Source organism: Fusarium venenatum (genome assembly GCF_020744135.1).
Source record: "Fusarium venenatum strain MPI-CAGE-CH-0201 chromosome Unknown EDB82scaffold_3, whole genome shotgun sequence".
Taxonomy (NCBI): domain Eukaryota; kingdom Fungi; phylum Ascomycota; class Sordariomycetes; order Hypocreales; family Nectriaceae; genus Fusarium; species Fusarium venenatum.
In genome coordinates this window covers 6,815,755-6,829,104 of record NW_027072131.1, presented here as the reverse complement: position 1 = coordinate 6,829,104, position 13,350 = coordinate 6,815,755, and the positions used below count along the sequence as shown (strand labels likewise).

Here is a 13,350-nt window from a genome sequence, read left to right as displayed (position 1 = left end):
CGACGACACCAAGTGACTCTGATTTCTTGTCATTGAGCCCAGTAAATAAGACTCAACTTCAAGACTGATCAGTCCAAGAGCAACACTTTCTCATTCTTCTCTCTACTACATCGCCAACCTTGCATTAACCTTTACAATGCATAACCCCACTTCTCTGCTGGTAACTTTGACAGCAGCCCTGGCGGCTCTGCCCGAGGCTCAAGCTGCTATTTACACCAAGAACTCTCCTGTTCTTCAGCTAAACGCTCGCAACTATGATAAGATCATTGCAAAGTCCAACTACACCTCTGTAAGTCATCCCTACCCGCATCTGTGACTCTCTGCTTACACCTTCTAGATTGTCGAGTTTTACGCTCCTTGGTGTGGTCACTGTCAGAATCTCAAGCCCGCTTATGAGAAAGCTGCCAAAAACCTCGATGGCCTTGCTCAAGTTGCTGCAATTGACTGTGATGATGACGCCAACAAGCAGCTCTGTGGCTCCATGGGCGTCCAGGGCTTTCCCACTCTCAAGATTGTCCGCCCTGGCAAGAAGTCTGGTAAGCCCATCGTTGAGGATTACCAGGGCCAGCGAACTGCTGGTGCTATCCAGGAGGCTGTCCTGAGCAAGATCAACAACCACGTTACACGTGTGAGTGACAAGGACCTGGACTCTTTCCTTAAGGGTGACAAGCCCAAGGCTGTCCTGTTCACTCAAAAGGGAACTACTAGTGCGCTCATTCGAAGCATAGCCATTGACTTCCTCGATGTCATCTCTGTGGGTCAGATCCGTGATAAGGAAGCGGGTGCTGTTAAGAGGTTTGGCATTGAGAAGTTCCCCGCTCTCGTTCTGATCCCTGGTGAAGGCAAGGACCCTATTGTCTATGACGGTGAGATGGCCAAGAAGGGCATGGTCAAGTTCCTCACTCAAGCTGGACAGCCTAACCCTATTCACGCTACTGGCAACACCAAGAGCACCAAGAGCACCAAGGCCAAAAAGGACGACACCAAGAGCGCTAAGAAGGACAAGTCCACTGAAGCGGCCAAGGAACCTACCGCCGAATCAAAGGAGCCTACTGCCGAGCCTGTCCCTTCCATTGTTCCTATCGCTACTATCAAGAGCTTAGAGAAGCTCACCGAGGAGTGCCTCGCCCCGAAGTCTCACACCTGTGTCCTCCTCTTCACTCCTGGCGAAGCTGGCGAGAAGGCTGTTGAGTCGCTCTCCCACCTCAACACCAAGTACGTCCACGGAGGCCGTAACACTTTCCCCTTCATCGCCATCCCCAGCGACAGCGACGCCGCTTCCACTCTCCCCAAGGCTCTTGGACTCAACGACAAGGTCAACCTGATTGCTATCAACACCCGCCGTAACTGGTGGCGCCAGTACGAAGGTGACTTTAGCCTCTCAAACGTCGAGAGCTGGATTGACGCGATCCGCATGGGCGAGGGTGCCAAGAAGAAGCTCCCCGAGGGTGTTGTCGTCGAGAAGAAGGCTGGATCCACCCAGGCCACTGACCCCGAGCCTGAGATCGAGACTGATGGTCCCGACGATGTCAAGACCGTTATCGAGACTGAGATTGAGACCGAGTACGAGACTGTCACTGGCGCCGACGGACAGGAGACCCAAACCGTCATTGAGACCGAAATTGAGTACGAGACTCAGACTGAGACTAAGCACGCTGAAGACACTGCCGAGCCTGAGGCCCAGCCTGTCGCCGAGTCCGAAGCCGAGCCCAAGACCAAGCACGAGATCAAGCACGAGGAGCTGTAAATACCACACGGTTCAACTTCGAAATCTTACAATTAGCCTGTTACACTATGATATTATTCTAGCGCTGGAGACATACCTGTAGCTTAAAACTACGGATCAAACAAAGAACTCCAAACTTAATTTTTCTGTCCCGATGCAAAAACCCTTGGTATCAATACTATTCGTCCAAATCCATCATCGCGTCACTCCTTTCAACGGCGCCCTCCTGGACCATTTCAGCACCCTTGTCTTTCACCACTTGATCTAAGTACTGCTTGACCTGTTTACATCCATCCACACCTACTACTAACATACCCTCCAACCTGCTGACTTGCACACGACTCTCGCATACCAAGACTGCTACTCGGTCGGTAGCGCCATGCGTCGCGACGGTGAGGAACGGAAGTTCTTGCTCCTCTTGGGTGTTCAAGTCGAGTAGGGGGTCGGCCGTGTCGTCCCCAGCAGCGTATGTAGAGGTCGAGCCCGCCGTACAGGCAGCAATGTAGTCCGACATAGGAATACCAGCATCGATAAGCGCCAGTGTTGTAGCATTGAGTAGAGCAGCGAGTAGCGATCCATCTTGTGAAAGAACGTGAAGTGAGATTGAGATCGATGAGTTGGGAAACAAATGCGTGTGTAGGTTCGAAGCGAGTGCATTGGCAATTGTAGTTTCGATCTCCTGGATGCGCCTGCAAAAGTTAGTCCAAAGCAATCGTGATGGGCAAGGAAAAACTCACTTATCATTGCGCCCTCGCTTCTTGCGATCCACGCTTGAGAATCCTGCGATCACCACATTGACATTGATCGCCGCCATGTCGCGAGATCCTTGTTGACCGCCGCGTCGTTGCTGCTGCTGTTCAGAAGGGCCTGTCACGACGCACATGACTTTTGTATGGCCCATTTCGAGATATGATGAACCGTCGGCGGCATCTTGGGTCCTAATCTGGGCGTGAAGACGGCGGAGTTCATTCCATCTTCGCCCGTCGACGCGCAGAAGCGCTAATTCATATGTTGAGGTATCGAGAGGCATCTTTCGTTAGGTTTGTTTGCATGTATGGGTTAAGCTACAATAGCAGCGTTGCGCATCACCAAATGCTGCTCATGGTGGGGGAAATTTTCTATGGAAGACTGTGGCGTTCAAGGTGTGGCTGCAGCTATCGTGGCGCTTATCTCGGATCATCTCAGAACTCGGATTAACCATCTAAACCAATCAAGAACCATCGGTTTTGGAACATTTACTGTTTTCATCTCCGACAACCATCTACGGAATAGTGTCTATGGAGATCTGATATCCCAATACTACACGAAACTAACTAACGCAGGCCTCTCGTCCCGTCGGAGATGGTGATGTAATACTCAACCCCATAAACCCGTGCGCTGCCCAATGACGCGCGGAATTAGGCGGCACTAGAGTTTATTCCGCTGCTTAATGTGCAATTGTTTTGTTATCAATGTGTTCTATGGTAGCACCATGACCGAATTGAGCATCTCATGAGGGGAAAGACTTTGGTGATGTTTCATTGATAGCGTCAACTATGTTAGCCATCGCATCCGGAGCTCCGCTGCTGCATGCGTGGTTCTATTATATATAAGTTATCGTCCTCCTAGCTGAGAGATGTGTATATCTATCTCATCACACTTCTCAATAGTACACTCTCATCCATAAACACCAATTGAGTCCCAACTTCAGTAAATACCCTATCAATCATGTCTTCTCTTCCCCAAACATACAAGGCTTGTGTTATCGAGAAAGCCAATGCTCCCTTTACACTCAAAGATGTCCCCCTCAAGCATCCCTCAAAGGGCCAAGTCCTCGTCAAGGTCCTCGCTTGTGGTGTCTGTTTCTCAGACGTAGCTACGAGCGAAGGCCACATGGGCGACGTCTTCCCCCGTGTCCCCGGCCATGAAATCATTGGTGATGTCGTTGAAGTCGGCGAAGATGTTTCCAACTTCAAGAATGGCGACCGCGTTGGTGGACCTTGGCACGGTGGACACGATCGAACTTGCCGACAGTGTCAACGAGCTCAGTTCCAAATTTGCGACCACAAGGAGGTCAATGGTGTGAGCCGCGATGGTGGATTCGCCGAGTATGTCCTCCTCCGCTCTGAGGCTGTTGTGCGTGTACCCAAGGAGATTGAGCCCGCCGACGCTGCTCCTCTTCTTTGCGCCGGTGTCACTGTCTTTAACGGTATTCGCAAGATGCATGTTGAGCAGGGTCGCATCGTCGCAGTTCAGGGTCTCGGTGGTTTAGGCCATCTCGCAGTTCAATACGCCTACAAGATGGGCTACGAAGTCGTTGTTCTTTCCACAACCGACGACAAGGAAGACTTCGCAAAGAAGCTCGGCGCTCACCACTACATCAACACCAAGACGCACGACGTTGGCGAGGAACTGAACAAGCTTGGAGGTGCTTCAATTATCGTCCAGACAGCACCCAACCCCAAAGCCATAACTCCTCTCGTCCAAGGTCTCGCCCCCGAGGGCAAGTTGCTTAACCTTGCACCCGTCGGTGCTGCAGAGATTGATACTCTGGCTTTAGTGCTGAAGGGTGCCAGTGTTGTTGGTTGGCCTAGCGGTCATGCTCTCGACTCCGAGGAGGCACTACGCTTCTCTTTGACGCATGGAGTCAAGTGCATGATTGAGAAATACCCATTGGATAAGGTCCAGGATGCAGTCGACAGCCTGAAAGCTGGAAAGCCTCGATTCAGAAATGTCTTGGTTATGCAGTAAAAGATGCTGCCGTGGTTGTTGTTCGCAAGGTTTCACATTGGGTTATATGCAAAAACCGAACTTTATAAACTGGTAATAAATTTGCAATTGATGATCGATGAAAATTCTTGATACGAAATACATGTCTTTGGCTCGTGAAAAGAATATGACTCCCCTAAGGGTCTCTTTCCCTTCTATAGTACCGTGTATGTAACATTGCAAAAGACGAAGTATTCACACTGGCCGAACCTGTCGTCAGTTTCACGCTTATCTCTACGCTCGCTTTGATCATCAACATTTTTTGATTGCAATTCATTCTTGTTTCTCAATTAATAGGGCAATTATACATGTCAACAAGGCCATCGCTTCCTTGGCCATTCAAAGCAAACCTCAACTTTCCAGCGTCGTTCCGCGCGTCGTCACTCCCGGGGTATCTATCACACACGTACTCTCATCAGGACATCGATCTTATTTCTCGTTGTTCTTCTCATCCATGCAGATACACAGCGCCGCCATGAGCGCCATGTCGACACCGGGCGCGACCATTAGAGCGTAGGTCTGCTGACCAAAGATCATGTCACGACCGCTGAGGATCTTGCGGTCGATGCGCGCGACTACAGTATTTGTAGACTTGTCAAAGATATCAGCTGCGTAATCGAACCAATTGCCCTTCATCTCCAGAACCTCTGCGGTGCCGTCGCTGGAGGTGAAGGTAGCAGTGGCCTTGGAGCCCATGACTAAATAGACAGTCAGAATGCGGTTCCTTACAATGGTAAGAAGGATAAAACTCACGCTTGAAGCTATTCTTGACTTCCATGATCTTGACACCCTGAGGGTCCTCCACGGCATAGGTAGCGTGGATGTGCATGAGCTCCTTGACGATGGAAAAGAGGTGGTTGCCCTGCATGTCAAAGACCTTTTTGCGGCCGGAAACGCTCATGACTTTACCCTCGACCTTGAGAATGGGTTGGCCGTTGGCGAGCTTAATGTCGAAGCTATCGCCGGTAAGGGACATGACTTTTTCTTTGAGAACGAGCGTCTCAGTTTGGGCGGCTATGAGGTTCTTGAAGACGCCGACCTGGTGAGGGGCGGTTTGGAGTTGAACGGCAGCCATGATTGTTTTCTTGTAGGATCAAAAATAAACGGTTTAATAAAATGGTATAGAGGATAATAAGTCTTGTTTGGTGATGTTATGGATGATGGGTTTGTGGTATTTATACAGGTTTACTGTCAGCAAATAGAGGGGAGACCCTTGTGGTACAAACGTCACATGTAACTTTCTCAACAACTTCAGGACCCCTCATGGCGGCGGGAGCTGAGAACATGTGTCTAATGGGTGGACAGATGGCTTGAGGCTGAAGAAAGAAACCCACAAACAAGGCGCAGTCGAGCGACGGCGTCTGTAAGGCTGATTAACATCAAAAGATACCCAGAACTCTTAATGAGTGGCCTTTAATGAGTTGTAATCTATCATGAGGATTCGGGATTGCGTCATATTAATCATGATATGAAACATGGAAGCTTTGAACGACAATGATCGTCGAGAGAAAACATCCTTTTGCATTTACAGCCCCCAAACACCAAATTGATCGACATAAATCAGGTTCGCGTATCATTAATTCCGTCAGTCAGCAGAAGAGGAAATGACCGGAGGAAGATATTCATGTCGGAAGTTGCTTATTCGTCAATCCGCTCTGCCGGTACTTGTTTCCATCCTTGACTAGGGAAAATGCTCCGCCCAGTTCGATCGAGCTAACATTGATGTTAAGAACTTGAGATACGAGGGAGCCAACGCCGCATTAACTGTGTATACCCTTAGAATTCCAGGCTCAAGAAAAGTCGAGATGAACAAAGATCATGTATGTATACAGTTCATACCTGCTACCATCACACTTTAATTAATCGCTTGTCGAACGAGGTCAACAAAGCATGTGTCCCACCCTAGAGGCTGTCAACACCAAGAACTGGCGACATAAATTGCAATCTCGACTATTCTCAGCATCAAAAAATCACGTGATTCATTTAACAGTCTCATGCTCGGTCTGGTGGTCTAGTGGTATGATTCTCGCTTAGGGAAAACCCTATAGCATTGCTTGCGAGAGGTCCCGGGTTCAATCCCCGGCCAGACCCTTTCTTTTGCTGGGTTCATCTTTTGATCCTAGTGGCTTGATTCTTTTTTGTTCTGATGTTGCTACTTTATTGTCTTGTACCGAATTGAGTTGGTGAAAAAGGTTGTGGCTTTGGTCGTTGAGGCGGGAAGAAAGTTAGCTCAGGTGCAACGGTCAAGCCTTGGTTTCACTTATAAGTCGACTCTTCGTTCTTGAGAGTTTCACGTACATGTCTCACGTATATGTAGTGATATTTCAATCACAATTTTTTGACACGCAATATTGTAAAAAATAGCCAACATTTGTCTATCCGTAATCTATCCATAAAATATTACAAGAAACAGATCTCGGGTGCGAGAAATAAGTAAAAAAGACACGCTAATGGGCGTCATTCAACCCAGATCCATTTAGGACATTTACAGAGCAAGCATGGCAAAGAAGGCAATAGCGGCAGCAGAGATGGTCAAACCAGCAGCACCGTTGACAGTGCTGGGGGTCTCGGCAGCAGCGTCAGTCTCAGAGCTGGAGCCAGCCTCGGTGCCAGATCCAGAACCAGAAGAACCAGACTCGGTGGCGGAACCGGAGCCAGAAGATCCAGAGCCGGAGGAGCCAGACTCGGAAGAGCCAGAAGATCCAGAGCCGGAGGAGCCAGACTCAGAGTCATCGTCACCAGAGCTGGAGCCGGAGCCAGAGCCAGAGGTGGGCTTAGACTGAGAGCCAGTACCGGTAGCAGTGGAGTCCTCGCTGTCAGAGCCGGTACCGGTGGCGGAAGCAGTAGCAGTGACGAAGGTACCGGTAGAGTGAGCATCGCCGGTAGCCTTGGAAGCACCAGTGGAGGTCTTGGTCTTGGACTCGGCGGAGCTGGAGGTCTCCTCATCGTCAATCTTGTCGCAAGAGAGGTCGAAGAGGGGGGTGGTGGAGAGGTTCTCGGTAATGGCGAACTTCATCTTGTTGTCGGGGTTGGAGTCACGGAGGTTGTACCAGAAGGTGGGGACCTTGTTGAAGAGGCTCTTGCAGCCAACGTCCTGCCAGTACTTCTGAGCGTTCTTCACGCTAGGAACAGCCTCATCCCAGTCAGGACCCTTGTAGGGCCATCCGGTCTCGGTGACCCAGACGGGCTTACCGGCAGAAGCGGCGACGGTGGCATCGAAAGCCTTGTTGAAGAGCTTAGCAGCATTGTCGATGCTGTTGCCCTTGTCGTTCTCGTAGTAGGGGTACTCATCGACTCCAATGAAGTCAATGGCATCGAGGACGGGCTTGTTGGTGGCGTTACCCCAGACATCCCAGGTGTCGACGTGGCCGAGGGGAACCTTGGCGATGGGAGTACCCTTAAAGGCAGAGCGGAAGTCGTCGATGAAGTCAACGAGAGCATCGGGCTGGACACCGACACCACCCTTGTTCTTGACACCGGTAACAGAGTTACGGTAAAGATCCTCGCTACCGACGGAAACACCAATGATGAGGTCGGTCAGGTCAGAGCCGTACTTAGCGACAGCCTTCTTGAGGGCGCTGATCTCCTTGTCGATAGAGTCAGTACCAGAGGTCCAGACACCGAGGAGGATCTGAGTCTTGGTGTCGATGGCAGCCTCGAAAGCCTCGATAGGGTCATCCTCGGAGTAGGCCTGGATGTTGGTGTAGAGACGGACGGCGTTGAAGTCACCGGGGGAGGTCTTGAGGTTCTGGGCAGTCTCGAACTCGGCCTGGAAGTCGGCCTTGAACTTAGCCTCTCGGTTGGCGAGAGTAGCACCAGAGTTGAAACCAAGGTAGTTCTTGGCCTCAACGCCCATGGCGAGGGCACCAGCAGCAACGGCAGCGGATGAAACCTTCATGTTGACTGATTGAGTTGATTATCGATCGATTTGTGGTGATACTTTTTATTCGGTACAACGTTGAGCACGGTCACACCACGTTAGACTGTTATAAAGTCTATTCAAAAAAGGAGTGTGAGTTAAGTTTGGATATAAAAGCCGTTGAGGCAAAAGAGAGTGACGAGGAAATAATGGAAAAAAGTCTACCCAAAAAAAAAAGAGAGATAGATGGACGGAAAGAGAGGAAATGTCTGGATGAAGAATGAGAAAAGACCGTCTTTTGTTTTTGGTTTCGGAACGCGCTGAGATTAGGTAGGGGCGGCTCGGTTGCAGCGGACGTGGAGCCGTCACGTGCCGGACAAGCACTAAGTGCCTGGTTTTTCAGGGGAATGCTTACGACGCTGGTCCACTAAGTTATGGTTAAACCGCTAAGAATAGCATGTAATGTCTTGGGTACAGGCGGTGATTGGTTGTGGTCTGCACCTTCTCCTGTCTCATACCCGGCTAGTAATCTTGCGGTATGATCGTCGATAAAGAATCAAGAGATGAATGATGGCTCACCACGTATTCATGAGTAATGCGAATACCTGACATTCGTACATATCCCTACAATGTATTCTCGTACTCTTAGATTTGATACGACATAACATTTGTCTTGAAGTTGTCTCTCAAACTGAGTTCTCTAAACTGAGTTCAATGGTGCGTCTTTGACACGGGTGGCGGCAGTTTATGCAAGGAACACTTATCGGTGCCCAAACACGCCAATCACTGAAGAACAGATGAAAGCTAAACAAGCTGAATAAATCAAATGCATATTGACAACCAGGATCTGGTGCTGGGATTAATTCCTTGGACCAATCTCTGTAATACGAAGCCAAGAACAAAGACATTCGAATTGCTTTGGCTTTTTGTGTAGACATCAAATAAGGGTATTTAAGGATACCCCGTAATTAATACTTCCCCAATATTTTCTCTCTCTCAAGCCCTATGCTATGACGCTCTCCTTCAGCTCGTTTCTCTACATAAAACACTACGTAAGAAGCAATTCTTCGCTGAGGCCGGAGAATTCCTTGGCAACCCTTGACAGCCCTGGGGCAAAAGGCGCTAAATTAGATGCGACTGGGCCGTCTCGTTTTCCCCCTTGAAGTGGGTATAGCAGCCCTTGGCTGGCACGGTTAAGAGGCCGCTCGATCCGTTATTGAAAGTGGCTTGAATATGAACAAAGATGTGAAGTCATAACAAAAGTGTTGGATGGTTGTTTTTTGGAGATGAAAGAATGTACAAAGCATGTTGCGATATGTGAATGGTAGTCAATGACCCTGTTATAGACGTACCGTATCGCAGTACGTAGGGAAGTTATGAGATAAGTAGAAGCTGTCTTTCACTACAGATGATGCTGAATTGATGGACTAGACCTTATTTAACCTCCAAACAGAAAGAAAAAGATGCATTTCACTTGAGAAATCTTCGCTGGAAGATCAGCATAAGCGCGCGCTGTCCGTACCAGAGTAGACCCTGAATCGGCAACTCTTTCACTGACATAATTTAAGCGCTGACCGAGGGTCCAACGTCTCACGACGACACTCCGCTATGACTTCTGTTGTTCGCTAGATAATTTAGTATTGTTTCAACACAACAAACGAAAAACGATCGACATAAAAATACGAAAACAAAATTGGTACTCGAGCATTGATGGTATCGAAAATTATGTCATGTCATAAACTAACAGCACAATTCCATCTGTCAGGCCTCCCAATCTAAACCTAACCCTGTTGCTTTTCTGCCTCAGGCCTGTCATGAGCCATGAAGAACTCGTCCTCGTTGATCTGGTACTTGGCAGACTTGCGTGCTGAGACACCTTTTTGGAACTGTTCAACTTTGTCAGCTTGACTTTCTTTGTTGTTATGACAAACAAAGCGCGACTTACCATGTAGTCCATCTCACCAAAAGTGCGGTCCTTTGTCTCAAACATACGGAAATAACCCCAGATCAGGGTCAAAGTGGCCAAGCCAGCCCAGAAGAAAGCCTACATTTTTTGTTAGTATGCAATCGGTACCCTATTGAGTTCATCAAGACTCACAGTTTTACCCTTGAGGTTCCAAGAACCGGGCGCCAACATCTCAGGTTGGATTAATCCTCCACAAATAATGTTTCCAACGTAGTAGGTCGAACGCGCCAGCACAATCGTCTGAGTTCGCAGACGAGTCGAACCAATCTCAGCGACGATGGTGTAGATAATGGGCCCGACTGTCATGGAGTATGCTCCTAGCCACACCACACACAGGATGGACTGCGCCCAGGCTAAGGGCTGGTTCTGTTTAGGCAAAGCAAGGAAACCAATCGTCCAGAGGATGGCCACGAGACATGAGAAGCCAGTGAGCCAGATGGTTCGTCGACCGAATTTGTAGATGTAGAACCACGAGATGATGGTACCCATGAAGGCAATGCCAGTTCCGCCGAGGGCAATGCCGTACGATGTCTCAGGGCTGATACCAGTTTGCTGGAAGAAGAAAGATCCGCTGTAGCAGAGAGCACCACCGTTTGTGATTTGAGATAGGAATCCCATGCAGGCGATCTCGGTACGTCGAAGGTTACTGCCTCGGAAACAGTCCCAGTACGATGTTCCCGATCGCTCTTCAATCTCCAGCTTATTAGTGTGGACCATCAAGGCAACGGCATTGTCGTAGTTGATGTTGTGCTCCGGGTTAGACAGTCTCTCGAGGGAAACCTTTGCTTTCTCAAGCTGGTTCGTACGGACAAGGTACCAAGGCGACTCGGGGGCGAGGTATGCTGCAATGGCAAGTGGGATAGGCCAAACCCACTGGATCGCAAAGGGAATCTTGTATGACCACGGGGTAGGGTTGCTAACGAGACCCTTGAGCACACCAGCTGAGATAAACTGTCCGATGCACCAGCACAGGTTGACATAGGCAGTGAGGTATCCTCGAATGGCCAAGGGCGTCACCTCAGCGGCGTAGGCGGGACCGGTCGTAGCAAAGATACCCCAAGGGATGTTGCAGAGGAACTGACCGACGAGTAGGACCTCGATGTTTGGTGCGAAAAAGACGACAAAGATAAAGGCGGTCAGCCAAAAGAGACCGCTAATGAGGACGACGCGATGCCCCCATCGAGACGTCGCCCACCCGTTGAGCATGGCACCGATAATGTTGGCTAGAGCACCGAGACAGTTGAAACGCTGCTGCCAATTGGCCGAGATCTGATGTCCGTTTTTCTCGTCGAGCCAGACGCCGTACTTTTCTCTGAATGTTGGGTATCCGTAGAAGGATCCTAGAAGGGTGACATCGTAGCCCTCCATGATGACGGTCGTCGAGATGACTTGACACTGTCAACTACGTTCAACTGTCGAGAGAAAGGAAACTCACCGATTGACCAAAAAGCAGCGGCCTTGTAAGTCTTGAAACCCTGCACGACGCCATAACTGTGCTCGTCGGCAGTGGCTTCGAGAGCTTCATTAGCGAGGGCTTTATCGTGAAGGTCGACATTCTTCAGATGATCGAGACCAGCATCGGTGCTCTCGATGTGAGGGTTGATCTCTCCGGTCTGCTTTGAAGTAGCCATGGTTGATTCACTCTACAGCTTCAAAGCAGCGAACTACTTTACAGAAGTGAGAATGGCAGAGTCACTGTGGGTTGGACATGGTGAATAGTTATATCTCGCCTCAATTGAGTACAGGCAAGGATGGCAATCACTTCTCCTCATGCATCGTCAAGCTCGAAGCCCGCGATTCCGTTCAAATCGTCTAGCGTTCTGCAAGAAATAGGATCGACGGCCCGTCGTGTTAGTCAATTCTGAAGCCATCTCCAACCATTGGTGGAATATTCTGCGGGGTGATTTCTCTGGCGTTTTCGAAGGATGCATCACGTCGATCGTCAATGGTCCGGGTAATGCTGAAGCAACCATCTGACCACTCAGAGCCATCCTTGCCCTCCCCAGACTGTACTGTTGAGGAGAGTCTGGGGTATTTTCTGGGGGATGAACCTAACGGTGCCGATCACTGGCCTTTCTCCATATCGCTTGCAAGATTCGAGCACATTCTCTTAGTGAGAGATACTTTTTGGACCAGACCATCACATGCTGCTTATTTCCAACCTCCGGGTAAATGTAATTGTCATCTGTTGTCATCCAAATCGGACAACTAATGATCCTCAACTTCTCTCCACTCCGATCATGATCAGAGTTGATGCCCAGGAACCAGGGCCCCTTGAATGTCACCCCATGACACCTGTAACGATGATTCGTGAATAAATTCCCAATGCAACTGCACCCATTCACATCTGTACAGTGATCATCTTGTCTCAAGCTTGGAGCTATATGCCTTCACATAAGCTACCACGATTACCATGCTTATCTTGGAGAAGTAACCCTTCCCACACTCGAGACATTGGGGGCACCCAATGCCATTTTCTTCGTTCTGAGCGCCCTCCTTCTAGGCGAAATTCTCGGCTTGTCGCTGCGGCCTACACTCTCTCGCGCTTCTCCTCACTTGCACTGCTTTCGCCCGGGTCAGACTTCAAAGCCTGTTTTTTGCTGCAAACCCTGTCACTCCATTTGATCGAATTAGTAGGGTTGCATATGGAGTTGACAGCCACGACTGACCCCCATTCAACGATGCACGGATGCGGCGTTGACCAACTCAGGCTAATTTCGTCCTAATGCAGTCCGAGCAAAACAACAGATTATTGGATGGTGCAACTGAGAACTCTGAGTTAAACGCCGTTCGGTCGACCTTGACCCGAGACTGCGGTACCAAAGCTACAGAGACAGCCATTGAGCCATGTCTGACTCGCCATGATCCTAGGGGTTAAGGCATCAGGTGAACTAACAATATGCAGTAGCATGCAGTAGTCTCCAGACGTGTTTCATGCTTGCATCCTGCTCTGCCTCTTTTTAAGACTTTGTTCGGTTAACGGCTGGCACTGCCGTTAGCTTGGTCCACGACTTTCGGTATGGACCGGACTGAGCTTAACAATGAAGCACA

The 13,350-nt window shown here is 49.5% G+C and overlaps 6 protein-coding genes and 1 non-coding gene across 7 annotated transcripts; 3 read left to right on the top strand and 4 right to left on the bottom strand.

The window, feature by feature from the left end:
* Positions 1–136: 136 nt before the first annotated feature.
* EDB82DRAFT_528002 (uncharacterized protein) lies at positions 137–1,747 on the top strand (the record flags this gene model as incomplete). The annotated part of the gene is made up of 2 exons (XM_025728760.1): positions 137–289; positions 338–1,747. 2 exons carry the CDS (start codon positions 137–139, stop codon positions 1,745–1,747), a joined length of 1,563 nt encoding a protein of 520 aa, XP_025583095.1.
* A 157-nt stretch (positions 1,748–1,904) lies between these two features.
* EDB82DRAFT_528001 (3' exoribonuclease family, domain 1-domain-containing protein) lies at positions 1,905–2,756 on the bottom strand (the record flags this gene model as incomplete). The annotated part of the gene is made up of 2 exons (XM_025728759.1): positions 1,905–2,415; positions 2,464–2,756. 2 exons carry the CDS (start codon positions 2,754–2,756, stop codon positions 1,905–1,907), a joined length of 804 nt encoding a protein of 267 aa, XP_025583094.1.
* Positions 2,757–2,984: 228 nt separating this feature from the next.
* EDB82DRAFT_509688 (chaperonin 10-like protein) lies at positions 2,985–4,719 on the top strand. The gene has a single exon (XM_025728758.2). It carries the CDS (start codon positions 3,434–3,436, stop codon positions 4,454–4,456), a length of 1,023 nt encoding a protein of 340 aa, XP_025583093.1. The 5' UTR covers positions 2,985–3,433; the 3' UTR covers positions 4,457–4,719.
* Positions 4,720–4,903: 184 nt separating this feature from the next.
* EDB82DRAFT_478634 (tubby C-terminal-like domain-containing protein) lies at positions 4,904–5,549 on the bottom strand (the record flags this gene model as incomplete). Its single annotated transcript, XM_025728757.1, has 2 exons — positions 4,904–5,172; positions 5,228–5,549. 2 exons carry the CDS (start codon positions 5,547–5,549, stop codon positions 4,904–4,906), a joined length of 591 nt encoding a protein of 196 aa, XP_025583092.1.
* A 925-nt stretch (positions 5,550–6,474) lies between these two features.
* EDB82DRAFT_t211 lies at positions 6,475–6,565 on the top strand. The gene has a single exon. It is a non-coding gene; the product is annotated as a tRNA-Pro (tRNA).
* Positions 6,566–6,825: 260 nt separating this feature from the next.
* EDB82DRAFT_509681 (glycoside hydrolase superfamily) lies at positions 6,826–8,640 on the bottom strand. Its single transcript, XM_065608821.1, has 2 exons — positions 7,177–8,640; positions 6,826–7,137 (listed from the first exon to the last, which is right to left on the bottom strand). The coding sequence occupies exons 1-2, from the start codon at positions 8,370–8,372 to the stop codon at positions 6,960–6,962; spliced, it is 1,374 nt and encodes a 457-aa protein (XP_065464223.1). The 5' UTR covers positions 8,373–8,640; the 3' UTR covers positions 6,826–6,959.
* Positions 8,641–9,973: 1,333 nt separating this feature from the next.
* On the bottom strand, positions 9,974–12,087 carry EDB82DRAFT_274519 (general substrate transporter). The gene is made up of 4 exons (XM_025728754.2): positions 11,735–12,087; positions 10,432–11,687; positions 10,279–10,377; positions 9,974–10,219 (listed from the first exon to the last, which is right to left on the bottom strand). The coding sequence occupies exons 1-4, from the start codon at positions 11,928–11,930 to the stop codon at positions 10,115–10,117; spliced, it is 1,656 nt and encodes a 551-aa protein (XP_025583090.1). The 5' UTR covers positions 11,931–12,087; the 3' UTR covers positions 9,974–10,114.
* Positions 12,088–13,350: the final 1,263 nt, after the last annotated feature.

Bases quoted from the DNA above. Each gene is read 5' to 3' on its own strand.
- EDB82DRAFT_509688 (XM_025728758.2), top strand. From the start codon at position 3,434: ATGTCTTCTCTTCCCCAAACATACAAGGCTTGTGTTATCGAGAAAGCC.
- EDB82DRAFT_509681 (XM_065608821.1), bottom strand. From the start codon at position 8,372: ATGAAGGTTTCATCCGCTGCCGTTGCTGCTGGTGCCCTCGCCATGGGC. The intron at 7,138-7,176 runs ATCTTCTGGCTC...CTCCGGCTCTGG, and splicing joins TCTGGCTCCTCCGGCTCTGG to ATCTTCTGGCTCCGGTTCCG.
- EDB82DRAFT_274519 (XM_025728754.2), bottom strand. From the start codon at position 11,930: ATGGCTACTTCAAAGCAGACCGGAGAGATCAACCCTCACATCGAGAGC. The intron at 10,378-10,431 runs GTGAGTCTTGAT...CAAAAAATGTAG, and splicing joins GGAACCTCAAGGGTAAAACT to GCTTTCTTCTGGGCTGGCTT. The intron at 10,220-10,278 runs GTAAGTCGCGCT...AAAGTTGAACAG, and splicing joins TTGGTGAGATGGACTACATG to TTCCAAAAAGGTGTCTCAGC.